Consider the following 21,970-nt stretch of genomic DNA (forward strand, 5'->3'; position numbering starts at 1 on the left):
TTCTTTATCCATTCATCTGTTGATGGACACTTAGGTTGCTCCAAATCTCAGCTACTGTAAACAGTGCTGCAACAAACATGGAAGTGCAGATATCTCTTCAATATAATTACTTCCTTTCTTTAGGATATATACCCAGTAGTGGGATTGCTAGGTCACATGGTAATTCGATTTTTAGTTTTTTGAGGAACCTCCAAACTGTTCGCCATCATGGTTTACTAATTTACATTCCCACCAACAATGTATGGAAATTCTCAATAAAATGACTTTTATTCCAAAAGTTAGCTTAGGGGGAAGTATAGGCTCCTGACTTTAAGGGTACCACTTTGCTTTTGGGGCAGAAAGCAGGGGCTTTCAAAGGGGGAGTTGGCATGAATGGCATGCAGGGAAGGGAGTGAGCAGGTGAGGTCTATGCAACTTGCTTTTATGTCTTATGTACCAGGTGGTTGAGCTGGTGCCATCTTGGGCAGAACTAAGTTGTAAAGTGACCATTGTCTCAAGATATCCTCCAGGTGGGAGAGAGTTTTGTTGTGGGCATGCTTTAGGTTGTAAATTGACTCCTCTCTCTTGAGGCAGTCCCCTAGTGGGAGAGATTTCTGGCTCTGGAGCTTTTAAGTAAGCACATAGATAAGCTTGTCCTGTAGGGAATGTCTGGTGAAGGGAAGATAAAGGTTATAATTGCATTTTAAAGAGCTAACTAGGGAGTGGGGAAAAGGGGAAATGGAGGAAAGAGAAAAGAAGAAAATAATAATTTTAAAAATAACTCATTCTCTTTCTCTTAGAAAAATAGGGATACTCAGCTATATAATGATAGCTAAAGTGTTGATGACTTAATTATCAGCTCCATTAGCACATAGAAATGAAGAATGTATGGATGGTTTCAAGAACTGTGGCAATCCCAGGAGGAGCATGGAGGCTTGGGGGGCCTCCGGAAAGTCCTTCGCATACACAGAGGCTGACTGCTATGACAGAGCTGCCACTTTCCAAAACCCACTCTTCCTTCCCTTCTTTCACTCCATGAAAACATGTTACCCTGAGGCCTGGTCTTGAGAAAAATGCAGAGGAGAAGACCTGTCACTAATGATCCAAGAACTCCCCACAAGTACATTTTGACACAGTGCCAACTGGTGCACATAATAGGTGCTCATTCAATTTTTATTGCTTAAACAGTGCAGAATATCTGCGTATGAATGACCTGCATCAAAAGAATGGAGATATCCTCTGAGTGAGCATCTCCACTTGGCAGGAAAAGGTCCAGGGAGTGTGGAGGAGAATCTATCGGGGTCTGACTCCCAGGTAGCTGATAAAACTCAATCCTCACAGATTCCTCCTCCAAAGAAAGACTCTACCTTTCCTCTAACTAAGGTGACCTTTGCTGAGGACAGTGGGAAGCATGTGGTTCAACTGGTAGTCCTACAATTGAGGTAGATTTTAATGCAAGGATTATAGGTGTGAGATACCACACCCTTCTGATCTTGCTTTTAGATATTTGTCCCTATACCTCAACAAGCACAAGCATAAACATCTTTGTATAAACTCATCATGGTCACAAAACAGGATGCAATGTGACAAAATCAAATTGTCCTTGGCAAACTTGCACTGTTTTCCATTTTGTCCATATTAAATAACACTATGACACATTATTTTGGTCAGTTTATTAGAAGCATGGATTAAAAGGTAACTCATGCTGTAAGATTTAACTAAAAAGGTAAGATGGTACCTTGGAGGTTTCTCTTCTTTTCATTCTGAAGGGACTTCCTTTTCTTTCTTTTCTTTTCTTTTCTTTTTTTTTTTTTTTTGAGACGGAGTCTCGCTATGTCGCCCAGGCTGGAGTGTAGTGGTGCAATCTCGGCTCGCTGCAAGCTCCGCCTCCCGGTTCACCCCATTCTCCTGCCTCAGCCTCCCGAGTAGCTGGGACTACAGGCACCCACTACCATGCCCAGCTAATTTTTTGTATTTTTAGTAGAGATGGGGTTTCACCGTGTTAGCCAGAATTGTCTCACTCTCCTGACCTCATGATCCACCCGCCTTGGCCTCCCAAAGTGCTGGGATTACAGGCGTGAGCCACCACACCCGGCCAAGGGACTTCCTTTTCTTATGCTCGGATAATTTCTAGTTATTCTCGGGTAAATTTCATTAGATATCTCAAGATTCATACTGGATAGAGGATGCTATGGACTGATGCAGAGGAACCAAGTGATCAGTAGAAGTGGGAAGGGTTGCCAAAGTTGTTTCATTGGGGGAATTGCACAAAGGCTACCAACAGCCAGGCATTCTGACTTTATGTCTTCTGAGTAGGGAATCAAGATAGAATTTCTCTATTAATAAGTATCTTTTTTTTTTTTTTTTTTTGAGACGGAGTCTCCCTATCACCCAGGCTGGAGTGCAGTGGCCGGATCTCAGCTCACTGCAAGCTCCGCCTCCCGGGTTCACGCCATTCTCCTGCCTCAGCCTCCCAAGTATCTGGGACTACAGGCGCCCGCCACGTCGCCCGGCTAGGTTTTTGTATTTTTTAGTAGAGACGGGGTTTCACCGTGTTAGCCAGGATGGTCTCGATCTCCTGACCTCGTGATCCACCCGTCTCGGCCTCCCAAAGTGCTGGGATTACAGGCTTGAGCCACCGCGCCCGGCTATTAATAAGTATCTTAATGTAAAAGCTTCATGAAAACTTCTTCCCCTTTGATTGCTACCAAATAGTTTTTTAAAAAGAGTTCTCAAAAAATTCAGTGTATATGGCCATTTCTTTTAATATTAAAGACCAATTTCTCTATCATATGTTTATTATACACTCCTCTTATAAAATGAAACATTTTTATTCATTCATTTTAAGATTTACAGCAATGGCAATTAACAATATAGACCAAAATCTTCGAATTTAGCTGCATACTTTTAAAAAATGGTTAAGAAGTAAAAGATGCTTTAAAAGCTATCCATCTCAGTTCTTAAATGGCATCTAAATCTTAGAAGTCAAATGTTATAGCAAATATTTTTAAAAGCAACTGTAAATAAAACCGAATGCAACCACAGCATAATATAACCATGTAGCCATAGATATATGATAAATCTAAACAGCAGCTTAATATTAGGACCATTAGTCACAGTGGCAAAAGTTCTTAGATATTGAAAAGAAGGTGTATTAGGTCAACTGCTAAGATGGTTCACAGTCATCCCTGCCTCCTGATATTCACAATCTATGATCAAGATAGCAGGCCATCCCAGGACAGCAGTCAAGGGAAAATAGTTGATGACCAACTGAGGCAATCAGAGCTCACCGTCTTGGTCTTCAGTTGTTTTCCCTGGACTGAGGTGGTCACTCCCATGGAGCTGGCAGGACCTGTGGTTTACTTCTAACAAATAGAATATGGTTGAAGTGATGGGATATCACTTTTTTGATTCAATTACAAGATTGTTACTTCATCTTGCTAGCAACCTCTCTTTTTTGCTAGCTCTGATGAAGCAAGCTGCCTTGTGGGAGAGGTTCACATGGCTCACATGAGTATAGCCTTTGGCCAATAGCCCAGGAGGAATTGAATCCAGAAAACAACCACATGAGTGTGACCCCAGAGATGCCTATGTCTCTGGTGAACACCTACATTGCAGCCTCTGAGACACCCTGAGCAGAGGACCCAGTTACGCTGTGCCTGGACTCCTGACCCTCAAAAACTGTGGGCTAGCAAATGTGTTGTTTTAAACCACTAAGTTTTGGGGTAATTTGGTACATAGCCATATAGACAGAAATGTCATTCCTTTGCATCTTTATTATGGCGCAAAACCATGACAACGTCAGTTAGTATTGCTTAATGGAATCAACATACATATTGTTATACCGTGAATCATTTTCAGTTAAGACCACATTTCTCAGAGTTTGCCAAAACAAGCCTTCTGCCTTTGGATTGTCAGGCCACTGGAGGATGGAGCTCTTACAGATCCGCTGTCGTAGCCTCAAATACTGAGAATGCTGTAACACAGGCTCCAGCAGGATAAATATAATCACATCCATATTCTCATCCATTAGCCTCTGCAAAGCCAAGTAAAAAGCTGTTTTAAAGTTCCAGCTTTTTGCATATTTTTTGGTTAAAACAAATACTGTTTTCTTGCTTTGGTTGATGCTCTGCATGAGGTTGTCGATGATGGCCAATCCCGGGTCCCAATCCCTCTCCTCTAGACAAAGGAGAACGTTTTTGTCTTGGCTCTCTTCAAGGTGGTAGCGCAGCTCATTTATCACCCAGTCAGTAACAGAGGCATCTTTGGTGTCATAAGAAATGTAAGCATCATAGAAAGTTTGGGATGTGGAAAGAGACCTGTAGCCTTTTACCTTAGCTAAACACACATTATATATAAACCAAACATCCCAGTAAAACAAATGGTGAGCCAGGGCAGTCAACATAACCATGGTGGTGATAAAGAAGGTGAAGAAAAATAATATCACCGCAGTGACATCTGAAACACAAGTTGTTAGCTCCAGACTCACAATACTCTTCCCTCTTTGATCCCCAGGACTGGCACAAATGACATCTACCAGTCTGGGAATTGTGACGTTCAGATGTTCATCCATCCATCTTCGGAAATCTCTGATGTCACAGGTGCATTCGAAGGGGTTTCCGTGTAGTTCCAAAAAACATAAATTGGTGGTGGTCTTAGTTTCAAGTGCGGATTTGTTGATCGTTTTTAGCAGGTTGGAACTTAAATCGAGGTGCTTCAGACTACTGACTTCAGAAAGAAAGCCAGAGGGTAGGTGGGAAATCCTGTTATGACTCAGCAGCAGTGTCTGAAGGGAAGATGTAAAGTCAGATAGGCTATCAGTTAAAAAGAATAGTTTGTTTCCACGTAAGTCAAGCAACTCGAGACGAGGAAACTGCTGGAGTAATGTCCAGTTAAAAAAATTTAACATATTGTCATTTATATGTAGTCTAGTGAGACTCGCTGGCAAATTAACGAATGCTTCATTTGGGATATGCTTGAGCTTATTAAGGGATAAATCCAGCTGTGTCAGATTCGTGAGACCTTTGAAAATGGAGATATACCTGTTATCGTCATCATTCCACAAAATGTCAAGGCGATTGCCACTGAAAACTAATTCTACCAGGGACCTGCTTTCCAGATTATACTTATCTGTTAAAGTATAAATGTTGTTGTGGCTCAAGTTTAAAACTTTTAGATTTGTAAAATTTTGAATAAATTCTAGATGATGTGTTACCCCTGCTATTCTGAAATAGTGTGAATTATAGCTGAGATCTAGAACTTCCAAGTCGGACAATTCAGTAAGAGCGCTAGCATTATCGAAATCTAGTCTATTGTTTGTCAAATCCAAATATTTGACATGAGGAATGGCTGAAAATTCAGTTCCACTTAACACTTGAGCATTGCTATTTGCAGACAGATTTAAACAGGCAATGTCAGGAAGATTTTCAAATTGGTTTGGCCCAATGAAGAAAATATTGTTGAGGCTTAAATCTAAGGCTTTTCCATAAGCAGCACATTGTGGCTTTATTAAAGGACGGGTGAAATGATAAAAGTTCGAATGTGGGTCAAACTCAAAATCTGTTGAGCGTCGTTTCAGGATATGATGTTGAAAAGAGGAACTATTTGCATAACTCTGCCTGGTATCTTTTACCAACGGTGATATTCTGTTTTCTGACAAGTAAATGATTTCCAGGTTGGGGAAATTTTGGAAAAGGTTGAAATCGATTTGCTTAATAAAATTAATACCCAAGTTGATAGTTGATAAGTTTGGAAGCTGCATCAGGGGCTGGAAATCGTCTTTTCTGAGTTCCTGGAACACATAACCTCTTAAATGCAATGCCCTTAGAGACAAAAGTTTAGAGAAGTTTTTGGAAATATTAATATGCTGTGGATAACTCCCCTTTATATAGTTAAAAGACAAGTCAAGTATTTCTAAGCGGGGCAGCATCGTTAAAAATTCTCCAGAGGCGATTTCTCCCACTAAATAGTTGAATTCAAGATCCAGCACCTTCAGATGAGGCATATTTTTAAACCAGGCAGCATTAATCTTCCTGAGGGAAGTGCTAGAGAGGTTTAGGTATTGAAGTTGGGTCAAGTTTTGAAAAGCAAAACGATCTATATTAATTGAAGAACCCCCATCACAAGGCACACATGGAAATGGGGCATTGAAGCACCTCGGACAATTCCCGCTTAAATCTAGTAATGTTAAATTTATCAAACCCTTGAAATCTTCTTTACCAATGTATTTGATCTGGGTGTTGCTCAGAAAAAGTTTGCGTAGGGAACTTGGCAGTTTGGGTGGCACACGTGAAAGAGAATTGAAAGATAGTGATAGCAACTCCAAATTTGTCAGCGTTTCAAATACCCCATCTTCTATGTTAGTTTTCTCACAAACTTTGTTAAAATAGCAGTTCCAGGCCAAATAGAGATATTTCAAGTTTATAAGTCTTGAAATGCCCTCTTTAGTTATGTTGTATATATTGTTTTGAATTAGACTCAGTTCTGTCAAAGACTCTGGCAAACCAGAGGGTATTTGGGGTAACTGGTTGTCTTCAAGCAGTAACTCCCTTAGGTTTTTTAGGTTGAGGAATGCCCCGTCTGTGATATTCAAGCCATTTGATTGTATGCCAGGATTTCCGTTCTGGCGCTGTACATTGGGGTTGTGGTTTAGATTTATTTTAGTGAGATTTTGCAACCCTTGAAATGATTCATTCGTTATGTGTGTGATGAAATTATCAGACAAGTCTAGTTCTGTCACATATTTGCCCACCGTTTGGGGAACTTCCCGTAGTCGACGATTGCTGCACTGTGCAATAACAGAGTCATTTTGCTTTTTCTCTTCACAAGGATAGCTTCTAGAAAAATTTTCTTCAGCGCATAACTCACAGGAACCAGGTATTAGCAGGAAAAGGCAGGTCAGCATTGACGACTGAAGGAACATGTTTTCCTAAGGAAAATCAAAAGCAGAAGCACAGTATTAGAGTAGCAGTATTTGCCAGGTGTTTTGTAAATAAATTAGCAGTGCTACACCATACTTGTATGAGAGTTGATGTGTGCATTCACTTAACAATTAAATAAATTGCATCAGATTAGGTCGAGAATGATTTTACTTTTTTACTATGTTCAGCTTCATGGTGCTAAAAGAAGTTGAAGATGGGCTGGGTGTGGTGGCTCACACCTGTAATCCCAACATTTTGGGAGGCCGAGGTGGAAAGATGATTTGAGCCCAGGAGTTTGAGACCAGACTGGGCAACATAGGGAGACCCTGTCTCTACAAAAATTAAAAAATTAGCCGGGCATAGTGGTGCATGCCTGTAGTCCCAACTACTCAGGAGGCTGAAGTGGGAGGATGGCTTGAGCCCCTGAGGTTGAGGCTGCGGTGAGCCATGATTGTGCCACTGCACTCCATCCTGGATGACAGAGTGAGACCCTGTCTCAAAAACAACAAAAAAAGGAAGTTGAAGATGAAGCTCTCTGAGATTATGATGATGATAAGACCTAGGAAGCTTCTGCAGAGGCCATTAATCAAGATACTCCACCACCATAATGAGTCTAAGCTGGACCACAGCTATGGTTTATAGTAAGTCTATAGCTTAGCAAGCTAAATATTGATAGCATCAACCTACTGACATGACACTTAATGAAACTTTGGCCAGCCCCCATGGAGAGTTCAGATGCACTTCTAATATGGTATCATCCTAGATTTTCAAGGCAGTCATCTTTACCTTATTTATACAACTGTATCTCTCTTACTGGTATTTCCACAATTATTCTATACTTCTGTGGTGACATATATTATGTTTTCTTCTTGCATGACTGGAAAGTGGGCACCTTATGTTGATAATAATAACAAGCAAAATGTCAGGTATTGTGCTAAGTGCTTCATAAACATTTCATCACCCACATTAATGCTCACAGGAACACAGTGCAGTAGATCCTATTATTATTTATATTTTGCAGATGAAAAAACAAACTGAGACTTAAGTACCTTTCTGAAGGATGGTATGTTGTAGCACTGGGACTTGAGCCAATCTGATTCCAAAATCATATTTTTAACAACTAAGCCATCATGCTACACAATCTCCTTTTGAAATCCTTGTGCCTGAACAGTGCCTCAAATGTAAACAGCACTCAAAAAATTGTTTGTGGAATAACTACTACTCATATGTTCCTTATCACACAAACATTAGCATCAATAGCTATTTGCTTGCTAATTTTGAAACTTCTCTAGGGAAGACACATGGTGCTTTATATTTTTATGCACCCTCAGTAACACAGGAGAGTGCCTCACTTTCTGTTACTGTTTCTTAATAAACAGAGGGCTGAATATGTCACTTTTGGTAACCATACAATGCAATAAACAGATTAATGTGATTGGTTTGATTAAGGGTAGTAATTAAGAGAACTCTCAAAAATCTTATTTCACTGAACACAGAAACCAGCCTAGATTTTTCACTAAAGCCCAACTCATGTCTTTATTATGGGTTAAACCAGATAAGTGCCTTTTTTTTTTTTTTTTTTTTTTTTTTTTTGCGATGGAGTCTCGCTCTGTCACCCAGGCTGGAGTGCAGTGGCGCGATCTCGGCTCACTGCAACCTCCATCCCTCCAGGTTTAATCAATTCTCTGCCTCAGCCTCCAGAGTAGCTGGAATTACAGGTGCATGCCACCACACCTGGCTAATTAGTTGTTGTTTTTTTTTAGTAGAGACGGGGTTTCACCATCTTGGCCAGCCTGGTCTTGAACTCCTGACCTCGTGATCCACCCACCTCAGCTTCCCAAAGTGCTGGGATTACAGGCTTGAGCCACCGCACCCAGCCATAAGTGCCTTTTTAAAAATATTCCTAAAATTTAGGGCCGGTGAGCTAACACCTTTATATGTCATACCCTCATTATGTTATAAAAGATTTTTATGTGGACACTGATTATTCTGAGGGTCAATAATTATTTCCCTTTGTAACAGACAAGGAAAAGCCAGCTCCTTTTGAGATGGAAATTAAAGTGGAGCAGAACTCCCAGACATGTTCAGTTGCTACTAGTTATTTTCAAATGCAACACTATTGTGTTGTTGCTGCTTAATGTTTAACTTGCTCTGAAACAAGGCTCTACTATACCTGGTGTGGTAGGCAGAATTTTAAGATGGCCGCCATGAATTTTGTCCTGGGTATTACTGCGGTGATGACATTATATTATATGGCACATGGGAATTTATCTGGATGGGCTTAATCTAATCATACGAGCGTTTGAAGACGGAACGTTTTTTCTGGTTAGCGGCAGAAGGAAAAGTCAGAGGGGTAAGACGCATGAGAAGAATTGGATGCAGTATTTCTGGCTTGAGGATGCAGGAGCCCCACAACAAGGAATGCAGGCAGCCTGTGGAAGCTGAGAGTGGCTCTCTGCAGGCAGCTAGCAAGGAAATGAGGTTTTCGGGGTGGTGGTGGGGTGGTGAGTCGAACAACAACTGCAAGGAACTGAAATCACCTGACAATCTGGATGAACCTGGAAACAGTCTTTTTTTTTTTTTTTTTGAGACAGAGTCTCGCTCTGTGGCCCGGGCTGGAGTGCAGTGGCGGATCTCAGCTCACTGCAAGTTCCGCCTCCCGGGTTCACGCCATTCTCCTGCCTCAGCCTCCCGAGTAGCTGGGACTACAGGCACTCGCCACCTCGCCTGGCTAGTTTTTTTTGTATTTTTTTTTTTTTTTTTTGAGACGGAGTCTCGCTCTGTCACCCAGGCTGGAGTGCAGTGGCCGGATCTCAGTTCACTGCAAGCTCCGCCTCCCGGGTTCCCGCCATTCTCCTGCCTCAGCCTCCCGAGTAGCTGGGACTACAGGCGCCAGCCACCTCGCCCGGCTAGTTTTTTTTTTGTATTTTTAGTAGAGACGGGGTTTCACCGTGTTAGCCAGGATGGTCTCGATCTCCTGACCTTGTGATCCGCCCGTCTCGGCCTCCCAAAGTGCTGGGATTACAGGCTTGAGCCACCGCGCCCGGCCTTTTTTTGTATTTTTTTAGTAGAGATGTTAGCCAGGGGTTTCACCGTGTTAGCCAGGATGGTCTCCATTTCCTGACCTCGTGATCCACCCGCCTCGGCCTCCCAAAGTGCTGGGATTACAGGTTTGAGCCACCGAGCCCGGCGGAAACAATTTTTTACTCAGAGCCTCCAGATGAGAGCCCAGTTGGCTTTGTGAGGCTTGGAGTGGAGAACTCAGGCAAACCTGCCCAGATTCTAACTCACAGAAATTTAGGCCAATCAATGGGTATTCTCTGAAGCCTCTACATTTGGGAGCGATTTGTTCTGCAATAATAGAAAACTAATATATCTAGATGCTATGGATTCTAAGATGATTTATGGCTTGAAAACATGGAGCTCCTGCAGAGGCAGCCATGGGTCTCCAGGCTTCACATCTGTACTGGGAGACACAGGCACACCAAAGGAAGGGGCAAGGAGGCTCAGACATGTGAGGCACTTTGGGGGAGACACCGCAGGCAATGCTATATTTGCTCAGGCACCTGAGCAGATCTCAGCCTGTGTGATTTCCAAGTCCCAACATTGCTAGATTTCAAAGTCACTTCCGGACTCATCCCTGCCTTGTTAGCTAGTGGGTGACCTGGGGAGTCTGTTTGATTACACTCACAATATATGAATTGGCTCCTAGTCTCATGGGTACAACAGATATGACTTAAACACATTACAAGGTTTCCACTGTGATAAAAAAGAAGTGCATGACACTGTAAGAGCCTAACAAGAGGGGACTTTGGTCTAGTCATGGCAACTGGGGAAGATTTCCATAAAGAAGTGAAACCTAGGCCGAGGTGGGCCAATCACCTGAGGTTGGGAGTTCGAGACCAGCCTGGCCAACATGGAGAAACACTGTCTCTACTAAAAATACAAAATTAGCTGGGTATGGTGGCGCATGCCTGTAATCCCAGCTACTCAGGAGGCTGAGGCAGGAGAATCGCTTGAACCCAGGAGGCAGAGGTTGTGGTGAGCCAAGATCGCACCATTGCACTCCAGCCTGGGCAACAAGAGTGAAACTCCATCTCAAAAAAAAGAAAAAAAAGAAGTGAAACCTGAACTGCAATCCTAAGGTTGAGTAGGCATGTGTAAGGCACAACCAAGATGTCAAAGGAATTTTTCAGGAAAAGGGAGCAGCATGTGCAAAGGTCCTGTGTCTATTCCCGGGAGTTTCCCAGGCTGTACCTCCGGAGAAGCCCTGGGACAGGAATGCAGAGAGATGTGGTGTGGGTCTGAGACAAGGCTCATCAGTTTTCATGTTTGCCATGGTACGACTGCTTGCCACAGTAGGGCCCAGAGGACTGGAATGGCACAGAGGAAGTGGCTAATGGAGATGTCGTTGAGATTCTCAGTATCTCCATGTCACCATGTTCAGTGGACATTTTTCAGTCCTCATCTTACTGAGAACATAAGTTTAAGAGACTGAGAGAAAGCCAGGGACTTGAGTAAAAACCAGAGTGGGCCAGGCACAGTGGCTCATGCCTGTAATCCCAGCAGTTTGGAAAGCTGAGGCGGGTGGATCACTGGAGCTCAGGAGCTGGAGACCAGACTGGGTCATGTGGCAAGATCCCATCTCTACAACAAATACAAAAACAAATAGTGGGGCATGGTGGTGCATGCCTGTGGTCCCAGCTACTTGGGAGGCTGAGGCTGGAGGATCGCCTGAGCCTGGGAGGTGGAGGCTGCAGTGAGCCATGATCGTGCACTGCACTCTAGCATGGGGGACAGAGACCACCCATCTCCAAAAAAGGAAAAAAATGACCAGAGTGGGTTTTAAAATATTAATTAAATTGACAACTAAAAAGTGTATGCATTTGTGATGTACAACATGATGTTTTGAAATATGTATACATGTGGAATGGCTCAGTCAAGCTAATTCACATATGCATTACCTCATATACTTATCATTTTTTGGTGGTGAAAACACTTAAAATGGACTCTCTTAGTGATTTTCAAGTGTATAATATGTTGTTATTAACTATAGTCACCATATTGCACAACAGAGCTCTTCAATAGAACTTTTTCCTCCTGCCTAACTGAAATTTTGTGTCCTATGACCAACATCTCTCCAATTCCCCTATCCCCAAGAATGGATTTTGATCTTCATCTGAGAAGTGATGCGAGCCTTTGAAGGTTTTTAAGCAGGATGGCACCATGCTTAGATTGATTCTGCAGTGGTCACTGGCAAGAGGGCACAGAACTTCAGTCATGAGATGATGGGAGTTTGAATTGGGGTAGTGGCAATAGAGATAGAAAAAAATGCATTCAAGAGATATTTAGGAGATACATTTGAGAGACATAGCAATGGATGAATTAAGGGAGGTAGAGGTTGTGAGGGAGAGGGATGCAATCAGAGTGACTTCTAGGTTCCTGGTCTGTGCACCTGGATGGATGAGTGTCATTCACTGAGAAGGAAGATTGTTTGGGGGAGGGCTACTATTAATTAAGTTTAACAAGTTGCTTTTGAGTTGAGTTTGTAATATTCAAGTAGAGATGTCCAGTAGGCAGCTGAGCATGTGGGTCTGAAGCTCAGAGGAGAGTTCTGACAGAGGAATGAATTTGGAAGTCATGACAATTGAAGCCATGGGTATGAATGAGTTCACTCAAGGCGGTGTAAGGCATAAAGGATCTTCCACACTTCAGTTTTAGGAACAATTTTCTCATCTTTTTCCTAGTAATTTTTTATGATTTCATTTTCTTATCCCACTGGAATTGTTTAGGTAGAAAATGTGAGGTGTAGACCCACATTATTTTTTTCTAAATGGAGACCCATTTACCCTAACGTTATTAATTGGATGATCTTTTGCTCACTGATTTGATAAGCTTCCTGTATCACATACTAACTCTTCTGCTATTTGGATCTATTTCTAGGCTTTCTGCTCTGTTTCATCAATGCATTAGTATTTAATACATACTTGGTATAAATATGTAATAGGTATATGCATTAATGAAAAGACAAATAACCAATAGAAAAATTGAAAAAATATATTAACAGTTCACATAAAAGGGAAACATAAATTGCTCTTAAAGCATAGGAAAAGATACTCAACCTCCCTCAAAAATTACACCGTCATACCATTTTTCACTTATTCTATTATGCAGTTGAGGATGTGGGGAAACAAATACTCTTAAATTTCGCTGGTAGGAGTCTAAATTAACACCACCTCTAAGATGTAGGGTAATGTGTAATATCTATCACAATTGGAAACATACTTGGAGTCAGCAATTTCAATTCTAAAAGTAGATCCTAAAGACACACCCTCATATATGCAAATGTTTATATACAAGGATGTTCACTGCAAGGGCTGTTAGCAATAGCAAAAGACCGGAAATAATCTAAATGCCTATGAGTAGTAGTCTGGGTAAATAAATAAATGATGTTATGTTCACACAATGGAATACCATGTGGCAATTAAATGGATAAGGCAGTTCTATATTCATTCATTCATTAAATATTTGTTAGGCAGGTATTTTATTTCAAGAACTGTATTTGAGTTGCAGATAAAACAATGAACAAACCAGATTAAAATACTTGCCCATTTTGAAAGATAGAATGTTAGATGGTGGAAAGTACTGTGGAGAAAAATATAACTGGGAAGGGAAATGGTTACGTAGAATGTCCCTCAACGGGGACTTATCTGATGCTTTTGTCATGATTAGACCGAGCCGATGGGTCTAGGGGAGGAAGATCACAGAAGTGCAGGGCCATTCTAGCCATATCATATGAAGGGTGCATGCTATCAACATGACTTTCACTGTTTATGTGTACCTTGATCATCTGGCTGAGGTAGTGTTTGTCAGGTCCTTGTTACAATTTTTAACTACAGATTAACACAAATTATTTTTTTAAAAGGGTCCAAGGAGAATACGTCAGGGCAAGGCCAGATTCCAGACCATTCCCTTTACGTGCTAAACAAAACATTGTTGTTAGGTAACTCATGTTTAGGTGGACACTTGGGCAGGTCCAGAGGGCAGGATCCATCTTGTATGGCCTCACTAGCCTGGAGGCAAGGCCTCAACATCCTGGTTCAAATCCAACTCTATTTCTTACAAGGCAGAGAGCAATTGAGGGGAAAATCCTCTAGAGGCTGCTAGAGACCAAAAACTGGAGTCTTTGGAGCTCTGCTCTGTTCTTTCTGGATGAAAATAGCCTCCGGGAGAGTCTAAAGCAGCTTAAAAAGCAAATTATGGGCATGGAAATGGCCAGAACATTCCAAAAGACATTTTTTAGTTAAGAGCTTGAAGTTTCTAATGCTGCCCTCCCAAAAAAGTACTAAAGTAAGAAACATGAGTTGACAAATTCCAAATAATCTGATTTTGAAAAGTACATAAATGGAAGGGCAAGAAATGGTGAACAGGTTGCTTGCAGAGAAGTTGGGGAGACCTTCATTGCTCCACCTTCTATATTCCGTGCGGGACTGCACAGAGTTTGAATGGAATACTAATGCTCACCTTACAGGGTGCTCTGCTCAAGTCCATAGGAGTGCTGTGTAACCATACCTGGCATGGGGGATCTCCAGGTCCCAGCAACACTGATCTCAGAAGACAGAGCAGAGACCAAAGGCCCAGCAAGAGCTGCACCTTCTGAGCCAAGTTCTTCCTTTCAGCCACACCCATGCCTGTGACTACCAAAAGTTGTGGCTCCAAAAGGATATCAAAGGGCATCTGGTCCCAGCTGAAGTGAGAAAGGTACTAAGAAGTCACCCTCATTACAGCAGAACCAATCAATAGAAACAATCCAGCTTGGTAGAAGAAAAATATGCAAATAAAATAGAGAAACAGCAACTCTACAATAACTTAGAGAAATGGCAACTCTGCAAATAGAATAGAGGAAAAAATAATACTACTATGCAAATAGAGAGAAAGAGAGAGAGAGAAAGAAAGAGAGAGCGAGAGAGCACAACTAACTTCTGTTGGTTGAACCTAACAGTTGGGTGCTCCCATTAAAGCAATAGTAAAAGAATAGAATCCTATAAGACCGAAGAAAGTGTAGGAGGAGACAACAGTTGACAAGAATTGTCTACAAAGTTTAGAAAAATGGAAAGCAGGTGGATGAACAGTAGATGGGGCAGAGATAAGCAGAGAAGGCTGAAGCCTACAGCCCCGTGCCTTCTGTGCTGAAAGAGAAGTCCACCCTTGATGTCAACAGCTGATGGTATAATGGGGCTCAGGCCAGGCCCCAGGGACCAGTGAAGATAAGGAAGAGGTGCTTACTAGAAATGAAATAAGTATTAGATTGGGAGCTGATAAAGTGAAGAACCTGGATTGAGCAGAAGTGGCAGAATAGAGAATCAAAAAAGGGGAGTGTTTAGGTTGAATTGTGCCCCTAAGAGATAATTTGAAGTTCTAACCCCTGGTACCTGTGAATACAACCTTATTTGAACTTTGCCTATGTCATCAAGTTAAAATGGAATCCTACTGAATTAAGGTGGGCCCTGATCCAGTAGCTGGTCTCTTTATAAGAAAAGGGGAATTTGGAAATAGACACACGGGAAAGAAGGCCACCCACATGAGGAGAGAGGTGAAGGCTAGAGAGATGCAGCAGCAAGCCAGAGAACATCAAGAGTTGCTGGCTACCACCAGAAGTTGGAGAGGGGCATGAAACAGATTTTCCCTCTAACCCCTTAAGAAGGAACCAACTCTGCCAACAACATATTGGTTTCTGACTTGTGGTTTCCAGAACTGTGAGAGAATATATTTCTGCTGTTTTGATCCACCAAGTTTGTGGTACTTTGTTTCAGCAGTCCTGGGAAACGAATCAAGTAAGAGCAGAGAACAGGTAAATGACAGTTGTTCTGTGAAACCCTCTGCTGAGACAAGTTCATGCTGCCAGAAAAAAGCCCTTTGCCTGACATGCCCTTGAGCTTGCTGCAATGAACACCCTGATGATGAGGATGACTGGGTCTTTGTGGTCCAGATCTTTCACTGGGGTTGTCTTGGAGCACCCAGAGAAAAGCAAAATCCACTTCTTTAAAGAAAGCATATGAATCATGAAAAAGGAAAAAAGAAAAAAAAGTCTGCCCAACTTCTCCTCTCCCTGCCAAATACAGCTATTGCTACTGAGGAAGCAATTTCACAACAGTTTTTCTGTTTTCCATACATCATCTGTTCTTTGGTTAGGTCCACAGTACATGACCTGCCAATTTTCTTCTGCAGATTCTGAAGGAAACAGATAGCACAACAACAACAGCTCTCTCAGTCCTCACCCAAATCTTTCTTCTGAAATTGGATGCTGATGGCCACCAAACACATTTTCCCTTTCAAAGGCTTCCTTCAAGGTCTCCTGGGATGGGTCTTGCTGATGTTCCCTAACACTGAAGTGTCAAGAGAACCTATTGATTATAACATGTAATTAATCTCCTCAACTGAATTACTTAGCTGCTTCAGCACAATGTTTGGATTCAACCAGAGTTGAATTTTTGCCAGATTGGAAATAGTTCTAATTTTTAATGGATTCTGATTCATTTGCAGTTAACAATGTTGACCACTGATACATGATGAAAGGAAATTAAGAAATGGTTATGCAGGTAGAATTTGTCACTTGAGATGAAATTTACAATTAATAGTAGATACTTTATTTTACCCATGCCAAATTCAATGGATTCACTAACAGCTTTGGAAGACAAAAGAAAACATGACCACATTAAGTACACTTATCAGTAAAGAGATGGGTCCTGACTTAACATACACAAAAATATGAAAAATCGTGTTATTGGATGCTGGGAAATAGTGTAGGGAACATCTGTTTAATCCTCAAAAAAAAAAAAAAAGTAAATAAATGAAGTCCATGAGGCCCCTGCTTTACAGACATGGGACCTGAGGCTCAGAGAGATGAATGTCTTCAAGGTCACTCAGATGGTAGGTGGTAGGGTTGAAAGTGACCCTAGATTTACCTGAGTAGTTAATGAATTAGGAGGGCTGAAGCCAAAGGGCTAGTTGGCCATGATCTGGTTTCAGTGATCAGCAGAGACCTGACAGCCCTATGTGGAACCTCCAAGACTCAAATGCTAGTGGCAGATTTTCCACGTTCCCTTTCTGTACTGAGCAGGCTACCACAGAGAACTTCCAGATTCTCTGTCATCCCTTAGAACCACAGGAAATCTACTGATTTTAGACTTACACGCCAGCTAGCAGCTCTTTGTAACTGTCTGCAAAATCAACACAGCCTGTATCTGCTAATGCCAATCCAGAACCACAGGTTATGCATTTAAATTACTGTGTCTTATAGCAGGGGTGTCCAATCTTTCGGCTTCTCTGGGCCACACTGGAAGGAGAAGAATTGTCTTGGGCCACACATCAAACACACTAACACTAACAATAGCTGATGGGCTAAAAAACAATCGCATAGTATTTTAAGAAAGTTTATGAATTTGTCTTGGGCTGCATTCAAAGCTGTCCTCGGCCATATGCAGCCTGTGGGCCGAGGGTTGGACAGGCTTGTCCTATGGTCTTGAATAGTCATAAATTGGGGCTACTAATTTAAAAATAACAAATCCCTCAACTCCATTTAATAACCCAGTTGAACTCAGAGATGTTCCATTGGAATGACATTCCCCTCAATGGATCCTGGAGGTGACACTAAGATGCACTTACAAATGATGTCCAACATTAATGTTCAACAGTGTCCATGGTTAGTTTCAAAGACTAACCTTGGGAAATGACATCCTTCCCTGTGAAACACACCCTAATATTCTGTAAGTCTGGGGTCTTCCATAAGACTGCTCTCTCTTTCATAAACTCTGAGGTTCTTAGGTTATTACAATGAAAAGATGAGAAGCAGTGACTGAAAGAGGAGAATGAACTCCATCAACTGCCTTCACCCTTATCTAAAGTCTCAGCTTCTCAGAGAAAGCCTACTTAGAACTTCTATTTTGCTTTCTAAAATCAAACCAAGGTGGCTAGTAAATACATTTCAGCTTTTCCTGGAGCATTTCTAGGCACCTAAAAAAAGGGACTGTGTTTTTAACAAAAAGACCAAACAACTGTTGATGCTCTAAGGCACTGATTCTTAACTTTGGCTGCACAGTAGAGATACTTAGGAATTCTAAAAGCTACAAATGCCAAGCCCCATATCCAGAGATTTTGGTTTCATTGATCTGGGGTTCAGTCTGGGCAGCGGGAGTTTTGGAAGCTCCCCCTCTGATTTGAGTCCATTGCCAAGGCTAACAACCTCTGCCTTTAGGCAGGAGGTCAGCCAGGTCCTTGACCTCCATTGGCCACCAGTGGGAGCAAAGAGGCCATTTTTGCAAGTTTAATTTGATTTTATTATTACTCTATTTACCAGGTTTGTGTTTTTGTTTTTGTTTTTTTGGGTTTTGTTGTTGTTGTTGTTGTTGTTGTTTTGAAACAGAGTCTCACTCTGTTGCCCAGGCTGGAGTGCAGTGGCACAATCTTTGCTCACTGCAACCTCCACCTCCTGGGTTCAAGCAATTCTCCTGCCTCAGCCTCCTGAGTCCCTGAGACTACAGGTGCGCACCACCACACCTGGTTAATTTTTGTATTTTTAGTAGAGATAAGGTTTTGCCATGTTGACCAGGTTGGTCTCTACCTATTGACCTCAAGTGATCCGCCCACCTCGGCCTCCTAAAGTGCTGGGATTATAGGCGTGAGCCACGGGCCCTGACTATTTACCACTTTCTTATAATACAATTATACTGGCTATCACAGTAGCTTACAATATCAAGTAGAAATTGGATAATTTCAACTGCAATCCCATATGTGTCATTGGCCCAGTTGACCCAATTGCATATGGGCCACCTACAGTCATTTTGTAAGGCACCATAAAATTTTAGTGCAGAATTAATTTACCTTCAAGATCCATAATGAACATTAGGTGGATATAAAAATTAACTTCAGGCTGGTCGTGGTGGCTCATGCCTGTAATCCCAGCACTTTGGGAGGCTGAGGCAGGTGGATCACCTGAGGTCAGGAGTTCGAGACTATCCTGGCCAACATGGCGAAACCCGGTCTCTACTAAAAATACAAAAATTAGCTGGACTTGGTGACACGCACCTGTAATCCCAGCTACTTGGGAGACTGAGGCATGAGAATCACCTGAACCTGGGAGGCGGAGGTTGCAGTGAGCCGAGATCGCGCCACTGCACTCCAGTCTGGGTGACAGAGCGAGACTCCATCTCAAAACAAAACAAAACAAAACAAAACAAAACAAAACATTAACGTCAAAAGACTTAAGTGTACATTAAATTGTCAAAATTAACTCCAAGGACTTTGGGGGAAAATATATGGTAATTTTGGATGAGACTCTCTTGAAATCAGACTTTTCAATTGCTCTTAAACCTCATTGTATTTTCTAGCAAACATATCATTTAAAAACAAGTGTAAAGTTTGTTTTTAGTCTGACAGTTCTTGACAATAACAAAAACGGACCACCTGCTATGTCTAGACAGTGTAAAATAATAACTACAGAAATTGTAGCATGTTATTAAGTTGGTGCAAAATTAATCATGGTTTTTTGCACCAACCTAATTCTTTAAAACTCTGACCAAGAAAAGTAGCAATTAATGTTGAATTGTAAGCCTTCAACAGTAGGTTAAGCTCAGGCTTCACTAGGCTTTAACAATTGACCTATGTATGTGAAGGAAAAGAGTTTGTCCTTTTCTACAGAAATAGCAAAGGAAAAATATTTCCCTCACCTTCTCCTCCAACCTGTTGTTCTGGAAGAGGATATTGTCTCTGGTAGGGCCAGTAAGTAATATTTCCAGTTCAATTTCTAACTTGGAATTTTCTTATTTTACTGTTCAAATTAATAAGATCATCACTGCATTTGATTTTCAAAATTTACTCTCTAATTCCTTTATACTAACATATGCACAAATTAAAGATCACAGCAAAAGCCGCTTTACCTGCATTTACAGTTGTTTTGATCTTTAATTTTTATCCTTATTTGCCCATTTATTACTTTCTTGGCTCACACTATTTGCTGCCAACACAGATTTCTGGGTCAGAAATCCCATGTTCTGTTGGAAAGCTTTGCTAAAGAAATAGAAGTGGCTTACCATGTTTCTGTTGTTCTAATTTTTCATTCCTAACTTGCAGCAGTGCAGGATGGTACCCTCTATGCAGGAGGTGGCTGAGAAGAGAAAATGGCTAACTTCCTGATATGGGTCTATTTACCATCAGCAGAACCTAGCGCATGTGTTTTACAGAAGCTTACATGAAAAGAAGGGAACTTGTGATTGCTTAGCTGTTGCCAAATCATTAATTGACTGTGCTTTAAAACTTTGAAACTGAAGTTGCAGGAAAAAGTCGTTTATAAAATGATGTAAATACAACCCAAATCAGACACATACGGTGTATTTTTTTAGTTTTTGTGTATTTGTGTGTACAGGGGAGAAAAAGGGAACATTATTCCATTCACTAAGAAAACTTCAGTGTATTCTTTTTTTAAAAAAGTTACCATAAATTTGTACTGAACTTAGGATTTCTCAAGCTCATCGTCCTTGTATAATTCACAGATGTAGGCGAATAACGTGAACATTGCTTCATCTTTGTTCCACATGTTTCTGAGATAGCACCAGTAGGTGTGGGTCTCCCTCCCACCAGGCTGTGGCCGCAAAGCGAGCATTTTCTCCTGGGTGCCCTGTGCCTCCCCCAGCACCTGGCGTATAGTATAAGCTCAATGAGTGTTCATTGTATGAACGAGTGAGTCAATGGCTGAGCATTCATGAGGCTGGAAAATTTGATCTTCCCGATTTAGTCTGATAAATGGATTCATTTTTATGCTCGCAGAACAAGGGCCTCAAAAGGTTTAACCTAGAGCAGAGGTCAGCAAACTGCAGCCTTTGAACCAAATCCGGCCCAGAAGTGAAAATATTTTTAGATGAACATTGGCAATGGATTTGATGATAAAGAACACTAACTTTAAATTCCAACTAAGCAGAATGTTATCACCTCCAAAAATGATTCCATTCTTCTCGTTATTAAACCTATGCTACAGAAAAACTGCCTTCGATTATTATTATTACATTTTGAGTTTCATCAATTAAATAATTGTGGAAATTTTTATTTTACTCTGTAAGTACCTACATAATATTCCAAATTTGCTTCTTGGCCTGTAAAGCCTAAGATATTTGTGATATGGTCCTTTACTGAAAAAGTTTGCTGACCCCTGGCCACAAGAATAAAGTTTAGAATGGGATGTGATATGTTTCATCTTGCCTTACACCCCAGGAGTGGGAGAAAACCAAATTGGCAGCAGAGTGGGCAGAGATGACATTCATATATAAATGGACTGTGGAACACCTTGTTATGAAGGAAGGCCTGTCAGCAGTCAAAGAATGGCTTGGGCGGGTATGCCTAGATGAACCTCTAAAGATCACACCCTAAGGGAATTCAAGACCTGGTGCACGGTTTGAGAAGTGATTCCTATGACATCAGAGTGTGCAGCGTGGGCCTTCATGGGCAAACCAAAAACGTTTGTGATTGTGAACCCAAAGACCTCAGCTGGCCGCATCCCAGTCTTTTGGTTTCCCTCCAAACATTTGCTCAGAAATAAAGTAAAGAAAGTAAGAAAGAATGGACCGAGTGCGATGGCTCACGCCTGTAATTCCAGCACTTTGTAGAGGCCGAGGCAGGAGGATGACTTGTGCTCAGGGGTTTGAGACCAACCTGGGCAACATGGCAAAACCTTGTCTCTAAAAAAATACAAAAATTAGCCAAGCATGGTGGTGTGCACCTGTAGTCCCAGTTACTCAGGTGGCTGAAGTGGGAGGATCACTTGAGCCCGGGAGGCAGAGATTGCACTGAGCCATGATAGTGCCACTGCACTCTAGCCTGGGTGACAGAATGAGACTTTGTCTCAAAAAAAAAAAAAAAAAAAAGAATGAAAATGACTTCCAGCGGTTGACTGAGCAAGGATCCTCGGAACTGGAGAGTTTATCAGCTTTCTAGAAAAGGGAGACTCACATACCCTGGCTTCTAGGCCACCAAGTGTGAGCCATTGTAGACCAGTCAATTGACCTTATAAAGCATGCATATAT

At 41.6% G+C, this 21,970-nt stretch overlaps 1 protein-coding gene across 3 annotated transcripts; it reads right to left on the minus strand.

The window, feature by feature from the left end:
• Positions 1-2,726: 2,726 nt before the first annotated feature.
• On the minus strand, positions 2,727-20,130 carry TLR8 (toll like receptor 8). 3 transcript variants are annotated; one of them, XM_033200939.1, is made up of 3 exons: positions 19,988-20,130; positions 6,731-6,907; positions 2,727-4,765 (listed from the first exon to the last, which is right to left on the minus strand). In XM_033200939.1, the coding sequence occupies exons 1-3, from the start codon at positions 19,988-19,990 to the stop codon at positions 3,785-3,787; spliced, it is 1,161 nt and encodes a 386-aa protein (XP_033056830.1). In that variant the 5' UTR covers positions 19,991-20,130; the 3' UTR covers positions 2,727-3,784. The 3 variants fall into 3 exon arrangements, with proteins under 3 accessions (XP_033056830.1, XP_033056829.1, XP_033056828.1); XM_033200938.1 differs by adding an exon at positions 19,625-19,725 and having other exon boundaries at positions 2,727-6,907; positions 19,988-20,117; XM_033200937.1 differs by having other exon boundaries at positions 2,727-6,907.
• Between the last annotated feature and the right edge of the window lie 1,840 nt (positions 20,131-21,970).

This window comes from Trachypithecus francoisi, unplaced genomic scaffold (genome assembly GCF_009764315.1).
Source record: "Trachypithecus francoisi isolate TF-2019V2 unplaced genomic scaffold, Tfra_2.0 Lachesis_group6, whole genome shotgun sequence".
In the NCBI taxonomy this organism is placed as follows: Eukaryota; Metazoa; Chordata; class Mammalia; order Primates; family Cercopithecidae; genus Trachypithecus; species Trachypithecus francoisi.